General features: G+C 45.3%; 1 protein-coding gene across 2 annotated transcripts in view; it reads left to right on the top strand.

Annotated features, from left to right (window-relative positions):
* The first annotated feature begins 424 nt into the window (after positions 1 to 424).
* DNAJC11 (DnaJ heat shock protein family (Hsp40) member C11) overlaps positions 425 to 12,160 on the top strand; it is a 73,498-nt gene continuing 61,762 nt past the window's right edge. Inside the window, exon 1 of one of the 2 annotated variants that reach the window (XM_027607798.1) lies at positions 425 to 576. In XM_027607798.1, coding sequence (XP_027463599.1) covers positions 505 to 576 — 72 coding nt within the window. In that variant the 5' untranslated portion in view covers positions 425 to 504. Of the gene's footprint in view, positions 577 to 8,482; positions 8,690 to 12,160 lie in introns of those variants that run through there. The other variant, XM_027607809.1, reaches the window with a different exon arrangement.

The raw sequence follows: 12,160 nt of genomic DNA, 5'->3' as shown, positions 1-12,160 counted from the left end.
AGACGAAGAACAATGGAGGCAGGAATAAATCCCATTCTGGAGGTTTTCTGTGCAAAGAGAAGTCAGCAGGTGGGGCCTCGAGGAGCCTCCGGCCAGGGTGGACTCGCGTGGGGGGCCTGGGCACGGCTGTTTGGGACAGGACGCTCCCCGCACTGGGATCCGGCGTGGGGGACAAGGGAGGTGTCTCGGGGAACAGAGGGGACGAACCCCCAGCTGTGACCGTAGCCTCCCTGTCTGGTCCTGGTTGAACCCCCGGGAGGCCGGCTGGGATTAGGTCCGCGGGCAGCACGTGGTGGACCCCGGCCGCCGCATCCCGCCCTCGGCGGCGCGGGGGCGCAGGGCGCAGGCGTGCGGCTGCGAAGCGCGGGCGGCGGCGGCGGCGCCCCTCCGGTCCGCCAGGGGCCGCTGTGGCGCAGCCGAGCTGGCCCGCGCTGTCGGGGCCGCGGCTCGCCGGTCCCTCTTGGGCACGGCCTTGCCGGTTTGGCGGGGTGAAAGGTTGCGAAGATGGCGACGGCCTTGAGCGAGGAGGAGCTGGACAATGAAGACTATTACTCGTTGCTGAACGTGCGCAGGGAGGTGAGGCTTACGGCGGGACGCCGTCTGGGCGGAGGCCGTGCCCAGTTGTTCGGGAGGGCCGGGCTGGCGGCCACCGCTCCGACCCCGCCACGGGCGGCCGGGACCCAGCGGGGAGGCCGCGTGACCCCGCCCGACATGCGCGACCGGCCGCCGACCGGGCGGTCCCCACTGCCTCGAACCCTGCGCCGGGGGTGTCCCGGCCGGCCTCTGCCCCTGCTCCCGGCGGCCGGGGCGCCGCATCCTAGCAAGGCCAAAGGTCCTGGAACCCACGGGACGGAAAGGGTCCCCGAGGTGGAGGCTACTGGAGTGGGGTTCCCGGTCCTCCAGGACCCGGTGCCTCGCCCGGCTCACAAACTTGCCTCGGCCCAGGGGCTGTGTCATGGCCCCCGGCCGGCAGAATGGGAAACGGGAGTCTCAGGCACCAAGGTCAAGGCCACGAGGGAACCTTCCCACGGCGTCTGTAGGGTTCCCGCTGTTGACGTGAATCCAGGCCCAGAGGCACGTGTCTTGTGTCCTCCTCTCCCCAGAGCGGCTGTCCAGAAATTGAAGGAAGAGCCTCCCGTACCTACAGCCTCAATTCGGAGGTCGCAGTTTAGGAAGAAGCTGTAAAGCCAGTAGAGCAGCGGTGCCCCGAGCACGGCCTCAGCATGCGCGCCCCTCTCCACACGCCAAGTGTTTGCACCCTGTTTGCTCACCCAGTAAAAGAGCCTCACTCTGTGTCTGGCATGTAGTAGGGGCCCAGTAAGTTTCCTTTCTTGTTGACTAGTCTAGTTGACATCAGCGTGAAGGGCAGGAAGGCTTCCAAGGTCAGGTCATAAGGCGGATCGTTTATCTCCAAGCTGTTGGGTTTAGAGAACCTTTAATTCCATCTCAGTTTTCCCAGTGATCATAATTAGCCAAGTCTGACTACTTTAAGCAAAGCCTGTCAAATATGTGTTGTCCATTAGTGCTGGTGTGCACGGTGTCAGTGATAGCTAACATTTTTTGAGTACTGCTTTGTGCAGGGCCACCACGCTGAGTGAACATTTCCTATTACCTTACCTTGTATAATTCTCAGCCCAGCCCCTAGGGTAAGTATTGTGGTAACCCTTGATTTATAGCTGAGAAAACTGAGGCCGAGAGAGTTTAAGTAACTTGCCCAAAGAAAGACCAATAGAAAGTGCAGGAACCTGAATTCAGTCCTGAGAAGTCTGACTGGAGCCTCAGCTCTTGAATTCTACACTCTGCTGCTATTACCAGACTACAGAGCTGCCAATTCTGGTATTGTGTCCTTGGGCACCCACATAACAATCCCTATCAGCCACCTTGTATTAGGAAAACGTCCAGTGAAATATCTGGGGAAACTGCAAATCATGTTAGGCTGCCATAGGCACCTGGAGGTTCTTGTAACTAAAAAACAGTAAGGCTTTGGGTAAATCACTTATTTGGCCTTCAGTTCCTTTCCCTTTGAATGAAGCTGTTTGGCTAGTTACTAAGTTTTCTCCAGTTCTTAGAAGCAAAGCAGTAAGTGAAACCAGCTTTTCTGAAAACCAGCCTTTTTTTTATTATTATTATTTTTTAAAGATTTTATTTATGGGGCACCTGGGTGGCTCAGCCAGTTAAGCATCTGCCTTCGGCTCAGGTCATGATCCCAGGGTCCTGCTCATGCTCTCTCCATCTCTCTTTCTCTCTCTCTCAAATAAGTAGGTAAATAAATCTCGTAAAGATTTCATTTATTTGAGAGAGAGCAGGAGAGCAGAGGGAGAAGGAGAAAGCAGACTCCCCGCTGATCAGGGAGCCCACCGCCTGGTCTGGATCCTAGGTCCCTGGGATCACAACCTGAGCTGAAGGCAGACACTTAGCTGACTGAGCCACCCAGGCACCCTTGAAACCAGCCTTACTTACCACTCATTTGTAGTCTGGGTTATCAGTAATTGAGCAGCAATTTACCCATTTACCAGGTTACTGAATCTTAGGTGCATATGTTCAAAAAGATAATAGAATAATAGGCTTGGCCAGAGTCCTCAGTAAACATTAGTCAAAGGTATACCCTTGAAACTGCTGGAATCTTAAGACTTGTCATTGTTATTGGACTGATGAGGGGAACCAAAGAAATATTTCTTTTAAAAAATCTTACTTTTCCCAGTGAGTTACGGCACTTCTCATATTTATGGCTGTGGGTGAAATCCCTGTGAAACATGTTCTCTCTCTGAAGTCACTTTGCGTTCCCCTTGTCAACAAACTCAGTGTGAAATGTCAGGGTGGGCAGCTTTTATCTCAAGATTCTACTGGAAGAAAAGCTAGCAAGGTGATCTCTGGACTTGATATTTAATAGGATGGGGGGGGTTCAGAAATCAACCTGAAGTTGAAATAGCATGATTTAGTTGGAGAGTTATGGAAGTAATATTAACTCTTACATCTGTTGATGTATTTGCTGTTAGTTCTATAGCTTGATGTCATTCATTTAGGTTTACCTTAATGGTTAAGGAGGCAAGACCCCCTTCCTGCCAGTACTTCAGAGTACCTTCAAGAGAGTACCTTCAACACTGCGTTCAGGAAGTTCAGAGACTTTTCCTTAGAGATCTCAAATGGAAGTAACCTGACACAAAACCAGGAAGTTCTATTTAAAATTTTAAAAATTACAAGCCTAATGTATGGTTACAGTTGGAGTAATACAGAAATGTCAAAAATCAGCTTGCAAATCTCTTTTTCCAGGTTTTAAACTTCAAAATATCCCCTCATATTGTATTTCAGAGAGTGAAGCAGACAGCTAGACAGGACCAAATGCCTCTCTAAACAAGACTCTGATCTTTAATGATTCCCTTTCTCCACTGTTCTGGATTTCCTGTTTACAGAGTAGAGCTGTTGTCACACTGAGCAGAGGGAGTAAGTTATCATTAACTGGGCACATTAAAACCAGATTGGCATCTCTGGTTTAGTGTAGTCAAATGTGTCATCAGGTGCCTAAAATCTAACTGATGTGAGATTTCTGAGATGATTTTCCAAAATTTATTTGGAGAAAGGATTCCTGACCAGTGAATTTTTCTTGATCTTTATACATTTTATAGACATTTTAATTGACACCTTCTAAACTGAATTTATTCCTAATTGATTCAAATTCCTACTTTATCAGTGTTGTATTGCCATTAAAAGAAACTTTCATTTTTATGCATGACATTCAGCAGTGTTTATAACCCATTTTAAGATCTTTGGTCCCAATCAGTTTAGTTTTTGAAGGGGCCAGTCTCTTCAAGTTTTAAACACTTTTAAAAAGCATAGTTAAGTAAAAGATAAACTTAATGTGAAAAGGCTTTTTCCTTGCAGTCCATATATGGAGGTCAGTATTCTGGGAATGTCATCCTTCCATACCAGCCTTGAAACTAGAATTGTGAAATTGTCACCCACCAAGGAAAAGTTCCCCCACAGTCCCAGCACTTTCATTCCTTCCCTGGTTTAGAGGATGTTGGTCTTTCCACAGTTTTTGGTTGTCTGGGTTTCTCTGGCTGGAGGTTACAGTCAGAGTGGGACTAAACATTCAAGTTTGGACTGCAGATGGAATGGGCTGGAGCAGTAGAGGAAGGTCTGCTAGCCACTGTCCGGAATGACCTAGGGGGACTTCACGCAGCCCAGCAACCAGGATGGCTTGGATGTCTGTAGAAGTTGAGTGTAGATGTTATCAGCCAAGCCAGGTGCACACTTAGGATCCTACAGCAGCAAGGTGCTGTGTGTTCACTCGTCTGTTGCTTATCTGACCTTGTGATGGGCAGGTAATTTAATCTTAAGGAGAGATACCAAGATAGGTCAGAGAAGGTCGTTCCTTAAGTGAGTTTCCCATCAACTACATTATGTTCAAAGTCCGGAATTTATAACAGTGACTCTGCTTAAAACGTCTGCATTCAGCAGGTAGCGTTAGGCCTTGGTTATCCAAAAACCGAACTTACGCAGATGATCCCCTTCCTAAGGTGCCCTGTAAGTGAAGAGGCTGAGGAGCAAGGTCAGTAGGAGCAGGAGTCGCAGCCCGCACTGCCCCTGGGCGACAAATCATTTAACCTCTTCAAGGCTCCACTCATGTGCTGCAGTACTTCCAAGTTACTGAGAGAGTGGGAGGCAACACTGTACAGCTTTGCAGCCGGAATGTCCTGTATCGGAAACTTTACGGGGGCGGGGCTCGGATATTGCCTCTGGGCCAGTAGTCTACCCTTTCTGCTTCCCGTTTTCTTTGACATTGAAATGTAGGGAACAGGCAGTAATGGCTTAGGAACTTACTGTGAGCCTGGATGTTGTATACTGGAGTATTGCAGTGTGACGGGGATATGGATACACTGCCTTGTACTAGTAGATGTCCATTTAATATTTATTGTTATTTCTTGAATTTTGATAAAGCATGAGGTTTTGCTTATTTTAAAAGACATACAATGTACATAGAAAACTTTGGTAAACCTGATCCTGGCTCAATTTGCTATCCGTCTGTTATATTAATAAGAAAACATAGTGCCAGAATTTATGCTAAGCGTCAGGTTATGAATTCCTAAAGGTTTCTTTTCTCTTTCTGTTCAAAATACTGAGTTTCTTATCTTCAAAAGACAGTTCTCTCTCAGAACTCTGCTTCCTGCAAAGTCATGAGTTTCATGGGGAAGGCAGGGGGGAGGAGCTCCCAGAAGGTGGAGCCAAGCTCAGGAGTTAGTGGAGAAGGGATAGTCCCAGAGAGGGTGAGTATCTGGGCTAAAGGCAGAGTGGGATCCAGAGTTGTAGCTCTTGTGAGCTGTCAGCTCCTAAGGGGCCAGGCAGGGAGGGAAGGCCCTCCCTGATCAGAGGCCAAGCGACAAGACAGCACTGGGTCAGGAGAGTGCCCAGGTAGAGTTCAGGGAGGCTTCTGGTGGTATTGCTTCTGGGTGGGGAGGGAGTTCGTAGGTTACCCAGTTAGTTCCAAATGTCATCTTATAATATGATTAGCAAACACCATGAGGTTAAATTTTAAAAATGTGTTTGCTTTAATGAACCATAAGCTAGTTATTACCTTTCTGCTTTGGGCATTTTAAACAGTTGCTTCTTGAAATTTTAATGCTCTAGTTCTGCGTTATCTACCAAAATACCTTTTTTTTTTTTTGCTTTGTTAAAGAAAATTCAGTTGAAAGCTTTTATATTTGCTGTGAGTTCAGTAGTAAACAATGGATAAGGAAAATATGGGACGCACAACGTGTTTTGCTTGGCTGTGGAATTTTAGTGTTTACTTTTATTAAACTTTAATTTTGATTTTATTTATACCCTACCTTGTTCAAGAGAGGATTTAAGACAATTAACAGGGATGAATAAATAAAATAGCATAAAAGCTTAAAAGGGGGCACCAGGAGGGGAAAAGACCATTGGGAAACTGCTGCTTTATTACCACCATTGTGGCCCACACTTTATAAAGCTCCCGTTCCCTTGAAGGCGATTGGAGCCTCCTCCAAGTTCATCTCCTGGTAGCTGGGTCCTCTTTGGCTCTTGGACTATTGGAACCACTTCTGCATGCAACGTGTATACAGTGTCCCCTCCCTAGTTTGCAGGAGCCAGAACATTCTTCAGTAGTAAAATGCCAACAGACCTCAACCACAAGAAGTCTGTATGAGTGGGCAGGATATAACAGATGGACATGGACGAGAGAAAGTATAAGGTCAGGCTTTTTGGAAAAAATAAGCCAAGCTCTTTATCTGAAGATAGGATCTGAACCATCACTTCTGACCCAGAAAGGAACTGGGGCTCATTTTCCTCTAAGATGCTGGCCTTTTTATTTACTGTTGTGTCTCAAGGGCACCAAATACACGTATGGACATGACCAGGAAGAGAAATGAAAACCAAATTGTACAATAGTCAGAAAATCTCTCCTCAGCCCTTGGAATGACCTCTGATCAGGAATCATTTCTGCTCCTTTGGCTCCTTTTCTCACATTCTGTCGTCAGCAGAGGTAGGCATGGAGGACAGGATTTCCCCCGCTCCATAAACCTTGAAGGTGACCAGGGCCTGCCTTTTTCTTAGTATGTAAACTTCTGTCATTACTGATTGCCTAATCTTTTTTGGGGACTTGTATTGCCATCTTGGGGGTAATGAGTTCTGTAAATTTTGTAAGTTTTTTCCTTCTATGTATGACAACTAACTTAGGTTACCTCTAGTTGTAGAAACTTGGAATTGTTTGATCAACCTCCTATTTAGCTTTTCTGACTTACTCATGATTTCTCTCTTAAGCCTACCTTCCCAAAGCAGAATCTAAAATGGCTGTAGGGGGCGCCTGGGTGGCTCAGTCGGTGAAGCGTCTGCCTTCAGCTCAGATGGTGATCTCGGGGTCCTGGCATCAAGCCCCATGTTGGGCTCAGCAGGGAGTCTGCTTGTCCCTCTGCCTCTGCGGCTCCCCACCCCCATACTCACCCTCGCTCTCTCAAAGTATTTTTTTTTAATAATAAAATGGCCGTAGGAAGTTGACTTTTCAAAAATCACAGAACATGTAGCGTGTCCGCTTGACCCCTGTACTCCAGAAAGCTGTGGCAGTGCTCAGGGATTTTCTAGAAGGACAGCTGAAACCACATAGCCCAGCACCTCCGTGGGAAGCACCTATGCACCTTTGATGGCGATTATTTGGAAAGGCAGAGATGATGGTGCAGCTTCAAAAGGGGTTGGCGGCTTAAAGAGTGAAGCCCTTGAAGTCAGGTTTGAATTTGACTTCCTAGCAGCCTGATAGAGGCAAGCCACTTACCCTCTCTGAGCCCGTCTCTTCATCCATAAAATCCAGACAATAATTTCACTGTCCTAGGGCTTTGGGGAAAATTAAGCAAGAATGCATGTAAGTGCTCTGCATAGTAATGGGCGTGTTATTATGTAAAGTAAATGCCGGTATATTTTATTAGTATCATGAGCATAAAAGTTAATAAGGAATGCTCTTATTGATTTGTCAGAGTTCTTCACACAGTTTCAATGAGCTCACTGTGTGATAGATGCTTTATGAGTACCTGCTCCTTCTCTGCAGCTTTTCACTCTGTGAACCGAGCTTTGGTCTGGGCCGGGCCACACAGGCACTTAATCTCCAGCTAGCCTTTGGGTCAGGGGGCCATAGTCTGGAAAGTTCCTTCTCCCTCTCAGACCATACTTTTAGTCTTTTTGATCCTCACTGTTTTTACCTGTAAAATGGAGGCTTTGGTGCCAATCTCAAGGTGTTTTGAGTGTTAAAGCCTTAAATGGGAAAACACCAGCAGAAGCGTTTTGTGTGGATGTGTCTGTGCTGCCGCAGACAGCCTTGAAGCTCCCTCAGCTTTGGCTTCTAGGATGATCTCTTTGTCCTCCTTCCTGACCCTGCCAGGTACTCCTTCTCCATCCTCACAATTCCCCCAGGTTTGGGCCTCTTGAGCTTGGCTCTTTTATAATCTCTTGCTTCTCCTGCATCTCCACCTGCCTTCTGGGCATTGTACTTAGGTGTTCAAATTCACCTTTCCCCCCAAAGCCTGATGCTTTCAGTTCCTCCCCAACCCACACATCTGAGCCAGAACCCCAGATGTGTTCTTTGGTTTGTTTTCTCCATATGGGACTGAGCCCCTTTCCATTGTCCCACAGACCCACCCAGCTCACGAAGGCTCCTCTTGACCCCCAGCCAACTGTGATCCTTTGTTTCTGCTTGGACTCCTGGGCCGCCAACCAGCCGTCCTAACCTCAACCTTACATTTCTGCCATAGTTTTCTATAGGTCTCTCTGGTTTTGATTTTTGTCAATTATAGTCAAGCTGTACCAAATTAATATTAACAAACAGTACTGATCACATTATTTCCCTATCCAGAAACCTTTTGTGGCTTCCCGCTGTTTATTGGGTAGAGGTCAAACTGCTGGATCCATTTTTAAATCTTTTTTTTTTTAAGATTTTATTTATTTATCCGACAGAGAGAGCACAAGCAGGGGGAGCAGCAGAGGCAGAGGGAGAAGCAGGCTCCCCACTGAGCAGGGAGCCCGATGCAGGACTCGATCCTAGGACCCCGAGATCATAACCCGAGCCGAAGGCAGACGCTCAACTGATGGAGCCACGCAGGTGCCCCACCTGGATCCATGTTAATAAATTAGATGTTTAACGTGTTTTCTGCCTACCTTGTGATGACGTTCTGCTTGCCTCCACTGCAAAGTAAGCATCATGTGGTCAGGGACCGTGGCTATCTGATTCACCATTATATCCTTTAGTACAGGGCCAGTGTTTACTGAATGAATGAGCAGGTGGATGGATGTCCAAGTTAATTTCCGGCCAGCATCCTACATAGACTCCTTTGCTCTGTGTCAGTTTGGTCAGTGTTCTCTCTCTGTCTCCAACACTGGCCTGTTCCTCAGGATGTTCTTTTCCCCTGAAATGCCCCAGCCTGTCTTGGACACCAAAGCAAATCAAAATCCACCTTTTGGGTTCCCATTTAGATCCCTCCACCTTCATGGAGTTTTCTTTCAATTCTGACTGCCCTGAATTATTTCTCCACCATTAACATTAGCATTTTTGTCTTTTTTAGTTAAATCCACGTGTATGGGTCTTTTAGGGGAAACACACATAATGCACACCTCGTTTGTAATCTTTAATATTATATTTCTGTTGTACCTCCTGCGGTACTTAGAACAGGGCAGGCATTCAGTAAACGTATTGACTGGAAGAGTTAAATATTTGCTAACATCACACCCACCTTGTCCAGGTGCTTTTTACTTTATGTAATATCTGTGTTGAAGATCACATTGCAATTTTGGCAACAAATCATTCTAGAGGAATTTATTGGTAGGAGTTTATCAGTTGTCATTTGGTAAATCTAAATTTTTACTTGTCAAAATTGTTCAAAGTCAGATACAAGAGGAAGAGAGCAAATTCAAATGCATGCCTTTATGCTCACTCTCAGAGTAAGCTAAGGTGCGCAGAGACCGGGGACCGTGCTGGAAGAGAGGGCTTGCCCTGCTGGGCTTGTCCTTTTCATCTGGCAGGCATTCTGTTCCTCTTCAGTTTTTTACTGCAGTGGGAGAAGGTTAGTTGTTTATCACGTTTTGTACTAGCATCAATAATATTAGTAAAAAGTAAATATGCTTCAAATGGATTAGATTTGTTTTTGTAGTTTTTTTTTTTTCGTCAGAGCTGAATGTTTAGGATAGACTACATAGGTTAGTCTCACAAATCTTGTTCTACTTGAGATGCTCCTTACAATGATGGGTCAGGCAGAACGAGTTAGTACAGTCTGCCCTGTGCTCAAGGTTGAGGGTGAGTCTGTGTACATTGTTGGAGTCTTGCTTTTGCACATCAACCCCAGCTTATTTCCAGATCCTCCAAAGGTGTTCCACATGAAAATGAACATTGTAGAAGGCTGTTGAGCAGGGAAAATGGCATCAGAACATGGCAGGGCTGTGTGTGAGAGAGGTTTTATTGTGTGAAGCTTCAGACTGTAGTGGGAACCTTTTCAGAATGAAGGAGGAAATTTTTCCAAGTCCAGTTTAGTGCCTGATGAGCACATGCCTTGTGCTCTCTTCAGTGACACCAAGTAATCTGTAACACCCCTCCTCATCATGAAACAGCTCTTACTCAGGACAAAGCACCCATGCTGTCTTGGTGTTAATTAGCTCTGAAATCTGCTCTTTCCTTTAAATTGTATGAGCACCAAGTATCATAAAAAATTACAGGTTTTATTAGCTGATACAGTTTATTTCAATCAGATTGTCATGGAACATACGGACAGTAATGAATCGTCAATTGTGGTAATTAGGCAAACTTCCCAAAATCCAATAGAACATAGTTTGTGGAGCTTTCCTGAAATACAGCAGTGTAGAGACAGCCTGAAAGTTTGAGCTGGAAAGTATGGGCTTCAGCAACAGATCTAGTGGCTTTCCGATTCCTAAAATGAATATAAGTATGATGTGTAAGTTGCTGCTTGCAAGCTCTATTAGGTCTTCAAAGTACAGAATTAAATATCATCGTGTTAGTTTTAAGTGCTGTGCACTGAACATTATTGGTTCTTTGTTGTCTGGCCCGTGGTAGGACTGTACTTCCTGGTCTCCAGTGGTTGAGTGAGCCCCTGGGACTAGTTCTAGCCAATGATATGCATGGAAGTGAAGTGTATCCTGCTCAGGCTGAAGCATTTATTTATTTATTTATTTTAATTTTAAAGATTTTATTTATTTATTTGAGAGAGAATGAGAGAACACGAGAGGGGGGAGGGTCAGAGGGAGAAGCAGACTCCCCGCTGAGCAGGGAGCCTGATGTAGGACTCCATCCCAGGACCCTGGGATCATGACCTGAGCTGAAGGCAGCTGCTTAACAGGCTGAGGCACCCAGGCGTCCCTCAGGCTGAAGCATTTAAATGCTGGTGCGAGCCAGAGAGGGTCTGTCTCCTGCCCTTCCCTCTGCCTTGGCTACTGGCAGTGGTTCAAAGGTGGCTGCTCTTTGAAACGTGGGTCCTGAGGACACGGCCAACTGAGTACCAGCTGACCTAAGATGGCCATGTAAAAGGAGAAATAAACCTGTGTGATTTTTGAATTGTTTGGTAACACAATATGATCAAACCCAGTAATTCTCACACTTCTTGATGTCAAGACCCCTTTACATTTTTTAATTATTGAGCTTTTGTTTACTTGGGTTATAGCTATTGACTTTGATTAGAAATTAAAACTCAATAATTGATAAAATGTAAAGTAAAACACAGCGTGTACTTGTATTTCAGTAAGGCATAAAGGAAGACAGAGGGTTTCAGAAGAGCTGTGTATTGAAAAAAAATAACGGTGCAGATACACAGACATCACAGCGATAAAACAAAAAGTAGGGAGCAACCGCACAGTAAACGGACTGAGAACCAATGGAATTAATCTCTGAAATCTATTTATGCTGTCAAACTGCCACCTTAGAAATGACTAGCAAACAGAATGCATAAGTACACATCCCATTAGCCATCAGAGCAGTGATGTCATCACATGCCCTGTAGCCTTGAGAAAATCCCACTGAACACATACAGAATGAGAAAAAGGCAAGTAATAGCTCAGTGTTTTAAGTTTTATTGAAAATAGTTTTGACCTGTGGACCTCCTAAAAAGGTTCAGACTCCCAGGGGGCCCCACACCACACCCTGAGAACCACTGACCAGCATAATCACAGTTCAGACGTACTGGTGTTCCTCACACGTTTTAGCTCACTTTGTTAAATGAAGGCAGGAAATAAAAGCAGAATGGCAGTATGCTCTTTGAGTGTGTGTGCCATCACATTGATTCCAGAGATGCTCTTCACTAGAATCTGGGTGAGTGAAAATGTAGCGGCTTCTTCGATGCCTTCATTATTTAAGGGAAGCAAATATGATGAAACTGGAGTCAGACAATTTTCCAAGCATGATACCACAGCAGAGATCAGAAAAGGGACATTTTATAGGTTTGATTTTGTAAAAACAGGAAATTTTTGTGTTTGCTCAAAGAAAAAAAACAAAAATCTAAAAAAAAAAATTAAAAACTCAAAAGGAACATGCAGTATATTTATTTGATAAACAATTCATATTTCCAATATATATAAAGAACTCTTGGAAATTAAAAAAAAAATGACTATCCTAATAGGAAAAAAATACAAAGGAAACAAATGGGTTATTTTATAAAATAAGTAT

This window comes from Zalophus californianus, chromosome 4, assembly GCF_009762305.2.
Source record: "Zalophus californianus isolate mZalCal1 chromosome 4, mZalCal1.pri.v2, whole genome shotgun sequence".
NCBI classification, from domain to species: Eukaryota; Metazoa; Chordata; class Mammalia; order Carnivora; family Otariidae; genus Zalophus; species Zalophus californianus.
This window is presented reverse-complemented; position numbering and strand designations above follow the sequence as displayed.